The 19,059-nt window shown below is 40.8% G+C and overlaps 1 protein-coding gene across 15 annotated transcripts in view; it reads left to right on the top strand.

Moving 5' to 3' along the window:
• Nucleotides 1–19,059, top strand: part of Bank1 (B-cell scaffold protein with ankyrin repeats 1) — a 290,528-nt gene that overhangs the window by 241,490 nt on the left and 29,979 nt on the right. For 11 of the 15 annotated variants that reach the window (XM_087629369.1, XM_087629372.1, XM_087629367.1 and 8 more), the window contains 1 exon segment: nucleotides 14,221–14,292. In XM_087629369.1, coding sequence (XP_087485495.1) covers nucleotides 14,221–14,292 — 72 coding nt within the window. 15 annotated transcript variants of the gene reach the window in all.

The following is a 19,059-nucleotide window of genomic DNA, read 5'->3' as shown; positions in this document are numbered from 1 at the left end:
CTTGGGAAGTGAACCTTAAATACAAGCAGTTGGTTACCTCTATAACATGTATACCATTATGGTACCCAAGACTATAGCTTGAGATGACCATCATTATTGTAGTTGAAAGGTCGCATAGCTGGGTGAAATTCACTACCTTCCTCTACTATGAAATTAGAAAGCAGATAGTTAGCGTCTTAGTGCAAGTTGGATTTCTCTGTGTTCTATGCCCCAAGAGTGAGCTGTCTTCAGCAATAACAGGTCCTCAGCTCTTATACTGTGCAACTATGAGCATTTAGCAATAACATGGAGTGTCTCTGGCATATTCCTAGCTAATAACTCATAGTAATATCTCATAATCTGTCAATGGGCTTTTTATTTATAAACTATGATTCTTGGGAGAAGATAATACTCTATTTAGGGTAACAGCAGCTAAAGTTTTCTATTATGTATGTTTCCATATGGCTTTTGCAAGTATTCTTTGTATCAGTTATCCCCCCTATAACCTACCCTTCCATTCTTCTCCCCACTTAAATTCCCTCTCCATTATTCCTACCATTTCTTTTTAAATTTTGGAAATTAATGAATAAAGGAGTGGTGGTGACTGTATAAATGAATTACTCATATATTAAGCTCTCAAAAGAAATGAAAATGTAAAGTAAAAGAGAATGAGTAGAGAAAAATTTTAATTGTGATCATGCTTTCTAAGTCTTCATTAACAAGGTTGGATTTAGATTGATAGTTCTTTTTTTTTTTTTTTTTATTAACTTGAGTATTTCTTATATACATTTCAAGTGTTATTCCCTTTCCCGGTTTCCGGGCAAAATCCCCCTCCCCCCTCCCCTTCCTTATGGGTGTTCCCCTCCCAACCCTCCCCCCATTGCCGCCCTCCCCCCATAGACTAGTTCACTGGGGGTTCAGTCTTAGCAGGACCCAGGGCTTCCCCTTCCACTGGTGCTCTTACTAGGATATTCATTGCTACCTATGGGGTCAGAGTCCAGGGTCAGTCCATATATAGTCTTTAGGTAGTGGCTTAGTCCCTGGAAGCTCTGGTTGCTTGACATTGTTGTACTTTTGGGGTCTCGAGCCCCTTCAAGCTCTTCCAGTTCTTTCTCTGATTCCTTCAACGGGGGACCTATTCTCAGCTCAGTGGTTTGCTGCTGGCATTCGCCTCTGTATTTGCTGTATTCTGGCTGTGTCTCTCAGGAGCGATCTACATCCGGCTCCTGTCGGTCTGCACTTCTTTGCTTCATCCATCTTGTCTAATTGGGTGGCTGTATATGTATGGGCCACCTGTGGGGCAGGCTCTGAATGGGTGTTCCTTCAGTCTCTGTTTTAATCTTTGCCTCTCCCTTCCCAGCCAAGGGTATTCTTTTTCCTCATTTAAAGAAGGAGTGAAGCATTCACATTTTGATCATCCGTCTTGAGTTTCGTTTGTTCTAGGGATCTAGGGTAATTCAAGCATTTGGGCTAATAGCCACTTATCAATGAGTGCATACCATGTATGTCTTTCTGTGATTGGGTTAGCTCACTCAGGATGATATTTTCCAGTTCCAACCATTTGCCTACGAATTTCATAGACTCGTTGTTTTTGATAGCTGAGTAATATTCCATTGTGTAGATGTACCACATATTCTGTATCCATTCCTCTGTTGAAGGGCATCTCGGTTCTTTCCATTTTCTGGCTATTATAAATAAGGCTGCGATGAACATAGTGGAGCACGTGTCTCTTTTATATGTTGAGGCATCTTTTGGGTATATGCCCAAGAGAGGTATAGCTGGATCCTCAGGCAGTTCAATGTCCAATTTTCTGAGGAACCTCCAGACTGATTTCCAGAACGGTTTTACCAGTCTGCAATCCCACCAACAATGGAGGAGTGTTCCTCTTTCTCCACATCCTCTCCAGCATCTGCTGTCACCTGAGTTTTTGATCTTAGCCATTCTCACTGGTGTGAGGTGAAATCTCAGGGTTGTTTTGATTTGCATTTCCCTTATGACTAAAGATGTTGAACATTTCTTTAGGTGTTTCTCAGCCATTCGGCATTCCTCAGCTGTGAATTCTTTGTTTAGCTCTGAACCCCATTTTTAATAGGGTTATTTGTTTCCCTGCGGTCTAACTTCTTGAGTTCTTTGTATATTTTGGATATAAGGCCTCTATCTGTTGTAGGATTGGTAAAGATCTTTTCCCAATCTGTTGGTTGCCGTTTTGTCCTAACCACCGTGTCCTTTGCCTTACAGAAGCTTTGCAGTTTTATGAGATCCCATTTGTCGATTCTTGATCTTAGAGCATAAGCCATTGGTGTTTTGTTCAGGAAATTTTTTCCAGTGCCCATGTGTTCCAGATGCTTCCCTAGTTTTTCTTCTATTAGTTTGAGTGTGTCTGGTTTGATGTGGAGGTCCTTGATCCACTTGGACTTAAGCTTTGTACAGGGTGATAAGCATGGATCGATCTGCATTCTTCTACATGTTGCCCTCCAGTTGAACCAGCACCATTTGCTGAAAATGCTATCTTTTTTCCATTGGATGGTTTTGGCTCCTTTGTCAAAAATCAAGTGACCATAGGTGTGTGGGTTCATTTCTGGGTCTTCAATTCTATTCCATTGGTCTATCTGTCTGTCTCTGTACCAATACCATGCAGTTTTTATCACTATTGCTCTGTAATACTGCTTGAGTTCAGGGATAGTGATTCCCCCTGAAGTCCTTTTATTGTTGAGGATAGCTTTAGCTATCCTGGGTTTTTTGTTATTCCAGATGAATTTGCAAATTTTTCTGTCTAACTCTTTGAAGAATTGGATTGGTATTTTGATGGGGATTGCATTGAATCTGTAGATTGCTTTTGGTAAAATGGCCATTTTTACTATATTAATCCTGCCAATCCATGAGCATGGGAGATCTTTCCATCTTCTGAGGTCTTCTTCAATTTCTTTCCTCAGTGTCTTGAAGTTCTTATTGTACAGATCTTTTACTTGCTTGGTTAAAGTCACACCGAGGTACTTTATATTATTTGGGTCTATTATGAAGGGTGTCGTTTCCCTAATTTCTTTCTCGGCTTGTTTCTCTTTTGTGTAGAGGAAGGCAACTGATTTATTTGAGTTAATTTTATACCCAGCCACTTTGCTGAAGTTGTTTATCAGCTTTAGTAGTTCTCTGGTGGAACTTTTGGGATCACTTAAATATACTATCATGTCATCTGCAAATAGTGATATTTTGACTTCTTCTTTTCCGATCTGTATCCCCTTGATCTCCTTTTGTTGTCTGATTGCTCTGGCTAGAACTTCAAGAACTATATTGAATAAGTAGGGAGAGAGTGGGCAGCCTTGTCTAGTCCCTGATTTTAGTGGGATTGCTTCGAGTTTCTCTCCATTTAGTTTAATGTTAGCAACTCGTTTGCTGTATATGGCTTTTACTATGTTTAGGTATGGGCCTTGAATTCCTATTCTTTCCAGGACTTTTATCATGAAGGGGTGTTGAATTTTGTCAAATGCTTTCTCAGCATCTAATGAAATGATCATGTGGTTTTGTTCTTTCAGTTTGTTTATATGATGGATCACGTTGATGGTTTTCCGTATATTAAACCATCCCTGCATGCCTGGGATGAAGCCTACTTGATCATGGTGGATGATTGTTTTGATGTGCTCTTGAATTCGGTTTGCCAGAATTTTATTGAGTATTTTTGCGTCGATATTCATAAGGGAAATTGGTCTGAAGTTCTCTTTCTTTGTTGTGTCTTTGTGTGGTTTAGGTATAAGAGTAATTGTGGCTTCGTAGAAGGAATTCGGTAGTGCTCCATCTGTTTCAATTTTGTGGAATAGTTTGGATAATATTGGTATGAGGTCTTCTATGAAGGTTTGATAGAATTCTGCACTAAACCCGTCTGGACCTGGGCTCTTTTTGGTTGGAAGACCTTTAATGACTGCTTCTATTTCCTTAGGAGTTATGGGGTTGTTTAACTGGTTTATCTGTTCCTGATTTAACTTCGATACCTGGTATCTGTCTAGGAAATTGTCCATTTCCTGAAGATTTTCAAATTTTGTTGAATATAGGTTTTTATAGTAAGATCTGATGATTTTTTGAATTTCCTCTGAATCTGTAGTTATGTCTCCCTTTTCATTTCTAATTTTGTTAATTTGGACGCACTCTCTGTGTCCTCTCGTTAGTCTGGCTAAGGGTTTATCTATCTTGTTGATTTTCTCAAAGAACCAACTTTTGGTTCTGTTGATTCTTTCTATGGTCCTTTTTGTTTCTACTTGGTTGATTTCAGCTCTGAGTTTGATTATTTCCTGCCTTCTACTCCTCCTGGGTGTATTTGCTTCTTTTTGTTCTAGAGCTTTTAGGTGTGCTGTCAAGCTGCTGACATATGCTCTTTCCTGTTTCTTTCTGCAGGCACTCAGCGCTATGAGTTTTCCTCTTAGCACAGCTTTCATTGTGTCCCATAAGTTTGGGTATGTTGTATCTTCATTTTCATTAAATTCTACAAAGTTTTTAATTTCTTTCTTTATTTCTTCCTTGACCAGGTTATCATTGAGTAGAGCATTGTTCAATTTCCACGTATATGTGGGCATTCTTCCCTTATTGTTATTGAAGACCAGTTTTAGGCCGTGGTGGTCCGATAGCATGCATGGGATTATCTCTATCTTTCTGTACCTGTTGAGGCCCGTTTTTTGACCAATTATATGGTCAATTTTGGAGAAAGTACCATGAGGAGCTGAGAAGAAGGTATATCCTTTTGCTTTAGGATAGAATGTTCTATAAATATCCGTTAAGTCCATTTGGCTCATGACTTCTCTTAGTCTGTCGACATCACTGTTTAATTTCTGTTTCCATGATCTGTCCATTGATGAGAGTGGGGTGTTGAAATCTCCCACTACTATTGTGTGAGGTGCAATGTGTGTTTTGAGCTTTAGTAAGGTTTCTTTTACGTATGTAGGTGCCCTTGTATTTGGGGCATAGATATTTAGGATTGAGAGTTCATCTTGGTGGATTTTTCCTTTGATGAATATGAAGTGTCCTTCCTTATCTTTTTTGATGACTTTTAGTTGGAAATTGATTTTATTTGATATTAGAATGGCTACTCCAGCTTGCTTCTTCTGACCATTTGCTTGGAAAGTTGTTTTCCAGCCTTTCACTCTGAGGTAGTGTCTGTCTTTGTCTCTGAGGTGTGTTTCCTGTAGGCAGCAGAATGCAGGGTCCTCATTGCGTATCCAGTTTGTTAATCTATGTCTTTTTATTGGGGAGTTGAGGCCATTGATATTGAGAGATATTAAGGAATAGTGATTATTGCTTCCCTTTATATTCATATTTGGATGTGAGGTTATGTTTGTGTGCTTTCATTCTCTTTGTTTTGTTGCCAAGACGATTAGTTTCTTGCTTCTTCTAGGGTATAGCTTGCCTCCTTATGTTGGGCTTTACCATTTATTATCCTTTGTAGTGCTGGATTTGTAGAAAGATATTGTGTAAATTTGGTTTTGTTATGGAATATCTTGGTTTCTCCATCAATGTTAATTGAGAGTTTTGCTGGATACAGTAACCTGGGCTGGCATTTGTGTTCTCTTAGGGTCTGTATGACATCAGTCCAGGATCTTCTGGCCTTCATACTTTCTGGCGAGAAGTCTGGTGTGATTCTGATAGGTCTCCCTTATATGTTACTTGACCTTTTTCCCTTACTGCTTTTAATATTCTTTCTTTATTTTGTGCGTTTGGTGTTTTGACAATTATGTGACGGGAGGTGTTTCTTTTCTGGTCCAATCTATTTGGAGTTCTGTAGGCTTCTTGTATGTCTATGGGTATCTCTTTTTTTAGGTTAGGGAAGTTTTCTTCTATGATTTTGTTGAAGATATTTACTGGTCCTTTGAGCTGGGAGTCTTCACTCTCTTCTATACCTATTATCCTTAGGTTTGATCTTCTCATTGAGTCTTGGATTTCCTGTATGTTTTGGACCAGTAGCTTTTTCCGCTTTACATTATCTTTGACAGTTGAGTCAATGATTTCTATGGAATCTTCTGCTCCTGAGATTCTCTCTTCCATCTCTTGAATTCTGTTGGTGAGGCTCGTATCTACAGCTCCTTGTCTCTTCTTTTGGTTTTCTATATCCAGGGTTGTTTTCATGTGTTCTTTCTTGATTGCTTCTATTTCCATTTTTAATTCCTTCAACTGTTTGATTGTGTTTTCCTGGAATTCTTTCAGGGATTTTTGCGATTCCTCTCTGTAGGCTTTTACTTGTTTATTAATGTTTTCCTGTGCTTCCCTAAGTGTGTTCATGTCTTTCTTGAAGTCCTCCAGCATCATGATCAAATATGATTTTGAAAATAGATCTTGCTTTTCTGGTGTGTTTGGATATTCCATGTTTGTTTTGGTGGGAGAATTGGGCTCCGATGATGGCATGTAGTCTTGGTTTCTGTTGCTTGGGTTCCTGTGCTTGCCTCTCGCCATCAGATTATCTCTAGTGTTACTTTGTTCTGCTATTTCTGACAGTGGCTAGACTGTCCTATAAGCCTGTGTGACAGGAGTGCTGTAGACCTGTTTTCCTCTCTTTCAGTCAGTTATGGGGACAGAGTGTTCTGCTTTCTGGCGTGTAGTTTTTCCTCTCTACAGGTCTTCAGCTGTTCCTGTGGGCCTGTGTCTTGAGTTCACCAGGCAGCTTTCTTGCAGCAGAAAATTTGGTCTTACCTGTGGTCCCGAGGCTCAGGTTCGCTCGTGGGGTGCTCCCCACGGGCTCTCTGCAGCGGCAGCAACCAGGAAGACCTGTGCCGCCCCTTCCGGGAGCTTCAGTGCACCAGGGTTCCAGATGGTCTTTGGCTTTTTCCTCTGGCGTCCGAGATGTGTGTGCAGGGAGCAGTCACTTCTGGTTTCCCAGGCTTGTCTGCCTCTCTGAAGGTTTAGCTCTCCCTCCCACGGGATTTGGGTGCAGAGAACTGTTTATCCGGTCTGTTTCTTTCCAGATTGATAGTTCTTAATTCTACAAAAGTCAATTAAACTTTTGGATAAAATATTCAGAATAAGCAATGAGGCCTGGGGAGATAACGTCGATGCAAGCATGAGGACCTGAGTGTAAATCCCAGTGAAAAGTCAAGCACAGATGTGCACACCCATACCCCCAGCCTTAGAAGACTGTTCCACATCTTTCCTAGTCCTCACACTCAAGTGCATCTATAAAGGAAAATGTCCATCATTTCCCAGAAAGTCATCCATTCTATCCATTCATGAGAAGGACATCAATTTACTCTGTCCTTGGTTCTGGCCAGAACACAGAGTGGCAGCAGGATGTAGTACCTGTAGTGTAAAATAGCCAAAGAGGAATCTGTAAAGTATAGAATAAAAGAAGAAAGCAGAATAAAGAATGTAAGTATGTCATTTCGGAGACTAAGCAAAGAAAAAGGCAGAGGGATGGAGGAAACCATTGCAGAAATACCTTTGTTCAGGATCTGAGCAGAGAATGGCTTTGGTACACTAATTCTAACATGGGAAAGGGTTCTATGCATTTCTTGGGTTCTAGTAGAATCAAACATTAGGGAAACTAGATAATGAAGTACAGTGTCTGTGGCCAACTGAGATATGTGGGCTTCATATGACACTCAGGATAGCAATAGAGGCAACTTCACGTGCGAGCCCTGTGTGGTTTACATTGCCAACCTCATTCCAGAGATAAGTGGACTGATGCTAAGAGTTTCAGTGTGCTGCGGAAATGATGACACTAGAAAGCCGCATCCGCAGCATTCCTGTCATTTTTTCTCCCCACACCTGTGAAGGGTGAGCCCTGAGCTCTTTCCACCTCACTTTCATACGTTCATATTTATTTTCCCCCTCTAATCTTAACAGTGGAAGAGATCAGCCTCCTCTGAATAGTCCTTCCCATCATGAGATCCTTGTTGAATGCAGAATTCATAAACCAAGAGAATTTGATAAATATTAGCTGATGAACGAACAGATGGTGGAAGAGGCAGGGTCTCCATCCACGTGACGACGGAATGGAAGACAGTACAAAGATTATGTCAGCATCTTGAATTTCTCCTGCTCCAAAACAGCCAATGTTTGCAGCACTACTGATTTTCAGGGCAGAGCACAGACAAAACAGAACAAAGCTCCAAGACATCCGCAGACAGCTCTACCTGCTGCAGAGCTCATATGGAAGCATAGCTGTGCCCTGCCTGTAGCCTTTCACCATGTTCCACCCCCAGAAATGTAACTTAATTCAAAGCTGAACATGCGTCCATCCATTTTCTCAGGAGACATTTTCCTGTTTTGACTGTTGTGCGAAACACACCCTAAGATTAGGAATTGCAACAAAAATTTATTCATTCTCTAAAAACTCTTTTCTTATGTGGTCTCCCTGTTTACTGAACACACATCCATCTGTTTAATCAGGAGACATGTTCCTGATTCAGATTATTGTGTGAAATACAGCCTAAGATTAAGAACTGCAGCAAGAATTGTTCATTTTTTAAAAAGCATCTTTTTCGTATATGATCTCCCTGTTCTCAGAGCTCATGCTCTTTACACTTTACTCTTCCTCTTATATGGGACAAGGTTGTGCTTATGGGCATCAAAAATATAGAGATTTCTATAGATTTATATCTTTTAGTGACCAAATTCTTTATTTAAAGCAAATAAAGGAAAGAAAGTGATAATCAGTATGGCATAGATGGACAGGTAGTTCAACTCCATCCTAGATCATGCAGAAATGTAAAACTCCTACTAGGGAGAGTTTTTCCCATCAAGGAACCATTTTTCATTCTCCTGTCATACAGTTCATAGAACAAAGATAGGGCTGCATCCATGTGGCTGACTTGGGGCAGAATACAATTCCCCCTTCAGTTTGCAGTTGCTCTGGGGGTATCACTGGCATTTTTTTCAGTACAAGAAAGTTGCATATGACCTTCTTGAGGGAGTCTCTGCTGAGAAGAGCCTAAAATGTCAAGTATGATTCCTTTGCCTTCAGAGAATTTCCACTTACAGTTCACTTGTACTTGGAACTGATTACATACAGTGAATGGGGTGGGGCTCTTATAAAACCTGAAGAAAATTAATCCCTATGATTGTAAGAGTGGCATAGTAGAATGGCTTCTGTCTCCATTAGTAAAGAAATATATTCAAGTTGGTTAAAGTAGGTCCTAGAGCCAAGGCCTTGCATCCCAGTGTCTGCCTATGTGACGTCATCCAAACCAGTTATCTTCAGCATACCATATGCATGTTACAGGTCCTGTCAGAAGAGAGTGACATAGTCATCCTTCAGTCCGTCAGGTTAGGGTTCCTGCCTTTCCAGGGGAAGTTCTTTATCTTTCTGGAACTGGTCCGGTTCCACAAAGGAGCTATCATTATGACTGAGTATGTACTGTTCATTGAACAGAAGCAATATGGCTGTTTAATGAATTGTTCTCCTTGTCCTCAGAGAAGAACACCATGGTCTCCTGGCCCACTCACAGAGACACTGAATGAAACCAAGGGGGGCTTTCCAGCCCGTCTGTTAGAGCACCTATCCAAGGATGAATCTTATTGGTCTCATGTTTTAAGGATTCAGTTCCATGCTCCTGTAAAGTGGAAATGAGGCCAAATTCACTTTGGCGTGAATTGACAGATTTGCACACGTGAGCAAACGATGGGCGTGTCATCAGACACTTTTTTTTTTCAATTGCACGATTTACCCTTAATATGTCATGTTGAATGTGGGGAAAGACCTAATAGGTTTTTTTTTTTTTTTGTAAGTCTAATAGTTTTAAAGGCTTCCAATGGCTTCTTGACGTCTCAAGTCATTTCCCTTTGAAATAAGAATAAAAGATTTTGGTTATTACTCAATTAGTATTTACTCTCTCATAACATTTTCTAACTGACTAGAAATGACCAAATTCCAGCCAACCTCCAGCTGGGTAAGGAGCAAATGTTCCTTATATGTTGCTCGCCTGAAGGAGGCTCTGCCTACCCTGGGATGCATGGAGCCTTAGCTGATACAAACTCATTGTAATGGCCTTAAGCTGCCAGTCCCATAAAACAACCTCTCTTCTTCCAGAATGTACTCACTTCCTACATAGGATACATTTCTAAAATAGATATAGTCTTGTTTGTATAAACTGAATATTCAAAGAAAAAGTTTGCTTTCTACCCCTCCTCCCCCTAAACTAAGTTGCTTACAATTAGAGGAAATAACGGATTGTGAGACTTCCTGTGTGGAAAGAGGATTTTCAGAGTAACTTACTGATAAAGCCCACATTTCTGTTATGAATTGGAAAGAAAATGAATGTTTTTCTCCTTAGGAAGCTAAGCATCTGTGAATATCACCCTTGCCTTTCATTTCCATGTCATTTACCTCCAAGTCATTATGTGCTTTCCACTCTTCTGTCACTGCCAATCTATAAAGGAGAATGTTCTATCATTACTGACTGTGCATGTGTGCATATGTCCATGTGTGCTGGCTGGTGAGTAGACACACATATTCCCTAGACACCGAAGCATAGTTTCCATTTGCCTAAGTCTGTATGCCAGGCAAAAAAGATCCTCAAATTACATGGCAGATATGACTATATCTGCATTCTTGACCTGTGTTTGATAAACATTCCCGATAACGAGATGGAACTAATGTCAGAATGTCAGTACGATGAAATAAGTTTCAAACTACCAAAGTGTTTGTACTTTCTCTCCCCCCCCTCTTTCTCTCTCTCTCTCTGTGTGTGTGTGTGTGTGTGTGTGTGTGTGTGTGTGTGTGTGTGTGTGTGTACTTTCTTATAGGGGTTACATATCTTCCCTAAGCTCAGATGAGCCATTGGGACCACCTATAGGGTGATAGCATTTTCCTCCTGCAGAAAAGGGTTGTTGCTTCCGCTTTCTTTTTTCCCCTTTCTGCCTTTGGTAGTTAGCTCTCATACAGCACATAGTGGGGAGACAGATGAGAAAAACGAGACTACAAGGACTGAGTGTTGACTCTTGTCCTTCCTGACTATGTCACCTCTGTCCTATCTCATCAGTGGGCACTAGTAGTATGCTTGACCTCTGTCTAAATGAACACAGCAAAGTGTAGGAAGGTTTGGGAACTGATAGATCTGTGCACCCCAGGACCTTGTTTGTAGAGTGCTGGGCTAGTAGTTTGCAATCTAATGAATAATAAAGAAGTCCCATCTAAGAGCCCATCACTTGCAAACTCAGGACACAGTATAGAATATATGTTTTCACTTCTCACATTGATGGGCACAGAGTATTATGGGGTTTGTGCCTTCTATTTGGAATCCTCATGAATGACATTTGCTATGCCCTGGAGTTTTACCAGCTTGCCACACAGACAACAATGCTGACGGTGCTTTGTCTGTTTTTCCGGGAAGAGGCACTCTCCATGACTTCTTTTGCTCTGAGGGGACAATAAACGAGGGTGGCATGAGTAGTGTTCCTGCAGAACAGCCTGGAAAGACAAACTGTGCAAGTGAACTTGTTCCATTCACTCTCTCCTCCTCTGCTACTTCTGCTTTGCCTAACATTTTTGAATATTTAATACTATGCTAATTTTTCCATTCCATGTCATTTCTATTCTGGGGAAACTTTTACAGATACCATTTCTCCAATATTTAACACAAATGAGGGTGTCATTTGGACACTTGTAATGTTTAAGATTATTTTAAACCCCAAAGCTTGTTTGTTGGGGTTTTATCCCTCTATTGGTTTCTTGTGTTTAAAGGTAAGGACAAGGTATGTACTGTGTTCATAATTTTCCTTTTCAAATTCTAACCATAGGTAGCAAGAGAAACAAGATTACTCTGGGTAAAGGTTATTCAAATTGACATGTCAGAAGTTGCACTGGTCCATTCCTTGAACACTGACTGGGTAAAATGCATTTGGAATGATGCTTACCAAGAATTCAGCATATAGGGTCACCATTGTCAGTACCGTTCTAAGAACCGTTCTGCTCTGTGACTTAACTTTCTCTTTTTCCTATTAGTCCGAGCCTTCTGATCACAAATAATAGGTCTTTCCTCATAGCTCTGTTGTGTTTGAAAATGCCTCTAAACTTCAAATCACTGAGAAGACCATTGGCTGAGTCTAAATCTCTATAAGGATGTAAAACCTATCAGTAAACTCAGGGGGAAGGAAGGGCTCATGGGTGCAGTGCAGGTGAGGCACGGAACTCTCTGTCAGATTAAACATTAATGGGACTTAGCACTGCAACCTACTTCCTCCCTCCACCCACAGCTCTGTTGTCTCCTCACACATCAACCATCCCAGCAGTTGGCCTGCTCTTGACTCCAGATTGACCCTGGTTCAACTCTAGAGAAATACCACTAATGCACAGTACCCGAAGGTCAGGGTCAGCGGGTCAGCATTAACTTTTCATCTCATGGGCCAAACATTTGCTGCCAGCAGAAAGTATTCAAAAAAAAAAAAAAAGGATCCAGGGTAAAGGGTAAATGGGTAAATTGGATTTAAAGTGAACTTCACACCAAAGAAGCTGGGAGGAGAAGTCTGCTTGCAAACGCTCTGCAGCTTCAAACCTCAGCAGAATCCATGAACGCTTAAATAACCCGCTGTTTAATTGGACAAATTACTGTTTGCATTCGCCTTTGAGTTCAAGTCGCTTTCCCCATTAGTGATGCCAAACTTCAGTGTTCCAGTCTTAGGCACTTCTCCATTTCATCTTAACAGTATCAGCAAAAACACGGGCTGCCTGTCATCACTCTATGCCATGGCAACTAGAACTAGCTGAAGAAAAGAGCAGATAGGACTTCCAGGGGAAATCTACTATTCTAAAGAACACTCACATCCCAGATACCCACATTGTACTTTATTAAGGAAAAACACAACAAACCCAGAATGTGCAAAGAAAACCGATTTTCAACCAGAGATGTTACTTTAGAGTGTATAAGTTTTCTCAAATGCCTCATATTTGACATTATATTCATGTCTCCTGAGGACCTGGGGAGGAATAATCTTTCTCTTGACATCATCTCAGACATTAAGTGTTTAATAAATGTCGATTTGATTCGGGACATTTGTTTTTAAAAAGTTAAAAGTATGTATTCTCGATTAATCCCATATATGACCTTGATATTAGAGTGGTTTAAGTCAGAGCAGAACCACGGCAGAACTCCCTGATCATCATGGACCTGTTTCTCCAGGTCACGGCGGCCATGTGCCAGGCAGCTGTCTCCTTGCCCCCGAGGGCCTCCGTTCATTTTATAGGAAGATCCTGCTGAGATGCCAGGAACAAGAGTGAGGCCATGCTCCTGTTGCTCCTCCCAGCCTCCTCCCCAAACTTTAAAAGGGAACAGTTACTAAGTAGGGAAGAAGCAAGAGACTGAAGGCCAAAGCTTAAGGGTCTAAATCATTTCTCTGCTAACAACTCTGGGATCATTTCAAAATTCACTTAGCCCTTTTACAAGCTGGTTACTTCCTTGTCTATAAACATATGAGGCTGGACTAAATCTCCCAGGCCTCTTGGAGTTCCCAAACCCCATAATTCAGACTGCCCATAAAAAAATAAATGTAACTCCGGATGCTCATTTTCCAAAAAGTAGAGTAGTAAAGGAATCTGGCCTGTTTCATTAACAAATGCTCGAAAGTATCCAGAACTTTGTGGGTGCTTAATAAATATTAAACACTGAGTTTTACCTTTCATCTGCAAAACAGGGTGAGTAATGCTGACTTAATTCCCAGAATTTCATGTGCGAAATAATAAATGAGAACAAAGCACTTTTCAGATAATGAAGTAATTCAAGCAAGCTGCTTTCATAGGTCTGAGGTCAGGGTAGATGACGCAAGAATAGAGTGCCTCTTTTATTATCTGTGGAACACAACAGGCTTCTCTTTGGTTTAAGAAGAAACAATTATGCTTGCTGATCAACCCCGAGCCTGAAGGAGTAGTCCCGATGCGAGCGGAACCACCACGTGGGTTTTAGCATATATCACTTCGAACAAAATGGATCTTTCGTCTTTATCTGATATCAAGAAGGAATCGGCTTGGTTTTACCAGCTCAGGAAAGCTGGTAACGTCAACATTGACAGACTCTGTCCAAAGAAAACGCTTTCCAAAATTGCTGATAAGCTGCACAGATGAGAAAATTACAGATTTAATAGTCCTTACACTCAAAATTGAATACAGTTCGGATATTGTTACAAAGGAAATCCTTACACTGGGAAATAAATATAAATCATATACTGTTATTAAGGAAAATGATACATTGCACTCGGTCTTCATGGAGGTTCCCACGGTGTGTTTTATCTTCTTAAATGCCTTTGTCTAATAAACTTTATGTACTATGCTTTTTACAGTGTTCCAACAAAAGGAAGCCAGAAGACAATCTGATGGTGGTGATAAGTGCTACAGTCTCCCTAAGAAACCAGGTATCGATGCTAACTTCAGTCTACTTACCCGCCTAAGTCAGATTTCAAGAAATCATGGAACTCTGCAGAAAGCCTCTTAGGTCAGATACAAACGACTGAGTTTGATCGATCTTACTTTGCAGTTTGTATCTTACCCCAAAACAACCACGCACAATAAAAACAATTATTTTCATCAGCAGAGGCAGGGAAAGCCCCTCATCGTCTTGCCTGTGGTGATGTTGTTATCAGGGCACCAGGAAGGACAAATAAGGCAAAGTCCATTGCTTGCATCCGAGGTCCCCTTTAGAGATCTGTAAAGTGGCAAGTACAAGACTAGCTTGGGTGTTTCTATAGTGAGCTGTGGATATCAGTGAAAGGTGGGACCATTTTCCTAGTATGTTCTTGCCTTCAGTATTCAATGCAACACCTTGCAAACAATCATTTATCGTGCAGGGTAGAACTTAAGGCCACTATAGTCCCACAAATATCTCAAATGAGTGGGACAGTTTTTACTTCTAGTGTTCACTTGGACTTTTGTCCTTTCCAAGGAGAGACTCTACAGCCTAATTAGACCCAGTAGCCTAATATGTACTAACTGTAACCTACTGGCAGGCAGTTTAGTACAATGCTTTTTGCAACAGTCAGGACTAAATAAATATAAAATATAAAAACCAGAAAAGTCAGTTGACACAGGGCTTATGGTAACCTATGAGCAGATGCATAACTGCAGTCCTAAATCATGTCACCTTAAGAAAGACACATTGAACTAAAGAAGGCACAGAAGCTTCTCTCTCTCTCTCTTTCTCTCTCTCTCTCTCTCTCCCTCCCTCCCTCCCTCTCTCTCTCTTTCTCTCTCTCTATCTCTCTCTCTCTCTCTCTCTCTCTCATACACACACACACACACACACACACACACACACACACACACACACATGCTCGCTCTCCTTTTGCGCCATTTTGAAGAGGCTAGGCACAGGCTGTCCCCACTTCTGACACTCGCTGAACAATATTCTGCACAGAAACTCAATGGACCTGCTCTTGGGATCCTATGAGTTGTTGTTCAAAGAAGGCTGTATTGTCAGTGATTATCACTCAGCACTTCAGTAGCTTTCCTCACTGCAGCTAAGTTGTACTTAGAAGGTACTCATGATTAGTGGCATGGCACTTGGACACAATACACAAGGAAGCTGAACCTTGACTCTTCCATGAATTACTGAGGTACACGGCTGCAAGTCTATATGCAAAATAGCCACTGTCTTTAAATGGCAATTATCCATGTTTAACATTAACCCTGTGCTTTATCCATGCCATGGTTTAGATGTTAGGGGTTCCCTATGCTTTAACACTGTAGCTTTTTGTGCAGAGGCTACAGAACAGAGTGAGCCCTGGCTGGTGGAAGCGAGTCACATGAGTGAACCTTGAGGTTTGTAACAAGCCCTATATTTGATACAAACTCTCCCTACTTCTTGGTTTCTGAGATGAAGCAAACTCCCATAGCCCCAAACCCATCTGCTTCGGCATCTGAGCTTTTCTCACTATGGGGGTCCTACCCTCCCAAACTATGAGCAAACGATGAATACTTTCTCCCTTAACTTACTTCTGTTGGGCACTTTGAACAAGAAAGGTAATTAACACCAAAAGTTGGTGGTGTAAGTAGAGGGTAGCGCTAATAAACCTGACCATATAGTTCATTAGAACAAGAAGTGTGGAGGAGTTTACAGCTGAAATTCGGAGAAGCCCTGGAGTGCTAGAGAGGGAGATTAATGAGCCTTTCTGGTGGGAGTATGGCAGATCATAATGTTGATAGAAATACAGACAGAAAGACCAGGCTCACAAGGTTTTAAGCAGGAGCAAATAATGGAACAAAGTGCCACTGATGAAACATTCTGGCAAAGCAGCTATTCATGTCCTGAAGACGTCGGTAAGCCAGAATTCAAAAACAATGAACTAAGTTGCTTGGCAGATGAATTTAAGGCAGCGAAGTATACATCTTTACTCACTGCCTTTAGCTGGGTTTACAGTAACAGGGCAGAAAGGTTTATAGAAATCCCTAGCATAAATAGTGGGTGTCAACTCTGTACTAATACAGTAGAAGCAACACCTTAATGTAAGACCCCAGCCGTCAAAGGCTTCAGAGTTTGAAACTGAAACCTAATTTTAAAAATACTCATTTTGAAGGAGAACATCTGGAGGGAGAAAAAAGGAGATCCTGAATAGGGCATGTCTCTAAAGGAATTCCCTTGAAAATATCCACCTAGGAAAATTCAATCACACATGCACTTCGCAACTATCGTCATGATCCAAGTGGGCCAGGCAATAGCTCGACCTAGAAGCAAAACTCAGTATTGTCATCTACATAGAGCTGTTGGTGTGGCAGGCAGCCAGGTTGTAAGAGTTAGAGTCATAGAAGTTTGTATTGAAGTTTCAGAAAGGCACTGAAGTTAGGCAATGTGTAGCAGAATCAGAGTCCCTTCATAGAGCCCCTGTGTGTGACAACATGAAGGTGAAGTCTAGGTTGAGATGGAGAACCAAGGGTGTTGGATGTACAGAAAGTATAGAACATCTTCCAAAAAGAACCTGTAGCCAACGAAGGATCTATCCCAAGAGAGAGGCCATGTATGCTAAGAGCAGTCATCAATAGGAACGAGTCACAGCAAGCTCCCCGTGGAGCTCTTTGTGGAGATGGGTAGTGATTTTCCTACTGGGTTTCAGTATTGACCTAAACTTTCCCTGTTGTCTTCCCTGTCCTCCTTTTAAAATCAAGTGCCATTGTATGTCAGACATAAGCAACCTTCCTTTTGACTTTTACAAATGCTCATAGCTGAACTTGCCTCGAGTCTCAGAAGAGACTCAGGACTTTTGAACAATACTGATACAACTTTTGAAGTTGAATCCATTGCAATCTGCATAATGCAATAGTGACAAGCCTCTTGGGGACTAGGACAGAATCCATATTAGGGGTTGGGTATAGAATGTTCCCCTGAAGGTCCCTAAACTGAGGAAATTATAGAAGCTTTTAAAAGACACAGTGTGGATGGTACAGGAAAGTCTGTATGGTCTTTGACAGTTCAACACAGCCCCACTCCCAGGTAAGTGTTCTCTGCTTTGTGGTTATAATCCAATTCTGTTAGCACTGAAGGTGAGATTTTGAAATTTCAGGATTTGTCCTCTTTCACAGAAGATCAAAGATAGTAAAAATTTGGGGAAAGTCTGTTCTCAGAAGCTGAATATCTGTCCCACAGAAAGCCATTTAAGAAGAGCTGAGAGTTTCCAATAAGCCTAGAAGGATTGATTAATATTCCTCGATGTATGTCGAAAAAATAATTTTCACCTGTGTTGGGATAAAAGGCTAGAGAGAGTGGTGAAAGGAAACAAGTCATATAATGAACCTTATCAATAATGCCATGTTTTATTGATTGTGTACACCTACCTAGTTATAGACTCTTGACTAATTTGCTCCATAAAAGTCAATTTTCATTAAACATATCTTAGAGGCCTCTGGGGACTGAAAAAATGTCACATGTTATTTGATGTCTTTTTATTTTGATTCTTAAATCCAACGTATTTGTAGCATTTTAAATTAGTCACAGTAGGATATTTCTTTACTCTTAGACATTAAGAATTTACCAGAAAAGAACAAAATACTGTGCTATTTCTAAAAGTAAGGGAGCATTAGAACTTAAAAACAATTTTTTTTTCAGAATCTCCTTGATGGCTATAACCTTCAGGAAAGTTAGTTTTCAGCATGAGGAAAAATAATAATAATTAATAATAATATAAGGATCTTTATGAAAGTATTGAGCATTTACATGGCTTTTATGTCAGGCAGGATGTTCTTGACTGTAACAAAAAAACCTGAGCAGCCAACCTGAGAGCAGGCTTTCTTCTGGCTCATGGTTTCAGAGGTCTCATTTCTTCATGTGCCAAGGGTGGCATAGCAGAGTAGTTTATGTCATGGCTGCCAGGAAGCAGAGAGAGTGGCCTGCTCCCTGCTGCCTCTGGAGTTTCTGTACTTTGTAAAGTTGGAATCCCCTCCCAAAATAGCACCATCACCTGGGAGCAAGCAAACAAGGCATGAGCCTGGGAGGGACATTTGGCATTAAATTGTCCGCCGTGCTTCTTGAAGCTGTTTTGGTATTATGGTCATCCAGATCCTGGAAAAACACTGCTTCTGACAGGTTCCAGGGTGTTTGTCAACTCTCCTGGGACTCCATTACGTAGTAAGAATGAGAGTAGACACTCCGCCAGGGCTGATGCCTTTGGAGAGAAGGGGGGGATGGTGTTTGTGAAATGTTCATGAGTTAAGAGTTTCTAAGGGACCTAGACAGGTTACCTGAAAAGGGGTTAAATAATGTATTTCTCCTACTGTATCCTGGAAGAAAAAGGACTCAGAAGAGCCAATTATTTCCCGCACGGAAACTGAAAGCACTTCAGAATCTCTTAAGTTCAAAACTGCCAAGGGGTTGCCAGGAAGTGACATTATTGCTGAGCCAAGGAATTTTCCTGAGGAACAGGAAAAAAAAATTAATTGGCACCATTTCTGTGGGAACTCAAAGGAATTCTTTGACTAGAATTTTACATCTTGAAGAGGAGAAAGTGCTAAGGACTGGGGATCGCAGATAAATTTTTTTCACCAAAATTCAGTTTTAAAGTCAAGATTCCCAAGTTGGTTGTGAAATCAGAAAATGCCGAAGAATGACGTCACAGATATAGTAATGCTCTTCTGTTCTGCTCCATTTCCGAACCCTGAGCCAGGAAGAAGCCAAAGGCATGTTCATTGCCACAAAC

This window comes from Rattus norvegicus, chromosome 2 (genome assembly GCF_021556685.1).
Source record: "Rattus norvegicus strain SHRSP/BbbUtx chromosome 2, alternate assembly SHRSP_T2T, whole genome shotgun sequence".
In the NCBI taxonomy this organism is placed as follows: Eukaryota; Metazoa; Chordata; class Mammalia; order Rodentia; family Muridae; genus Rattus; species Rattus norvegicus.
This window is presented reverse-complemented; position numbering and strand designations above follow the sequence as displayed.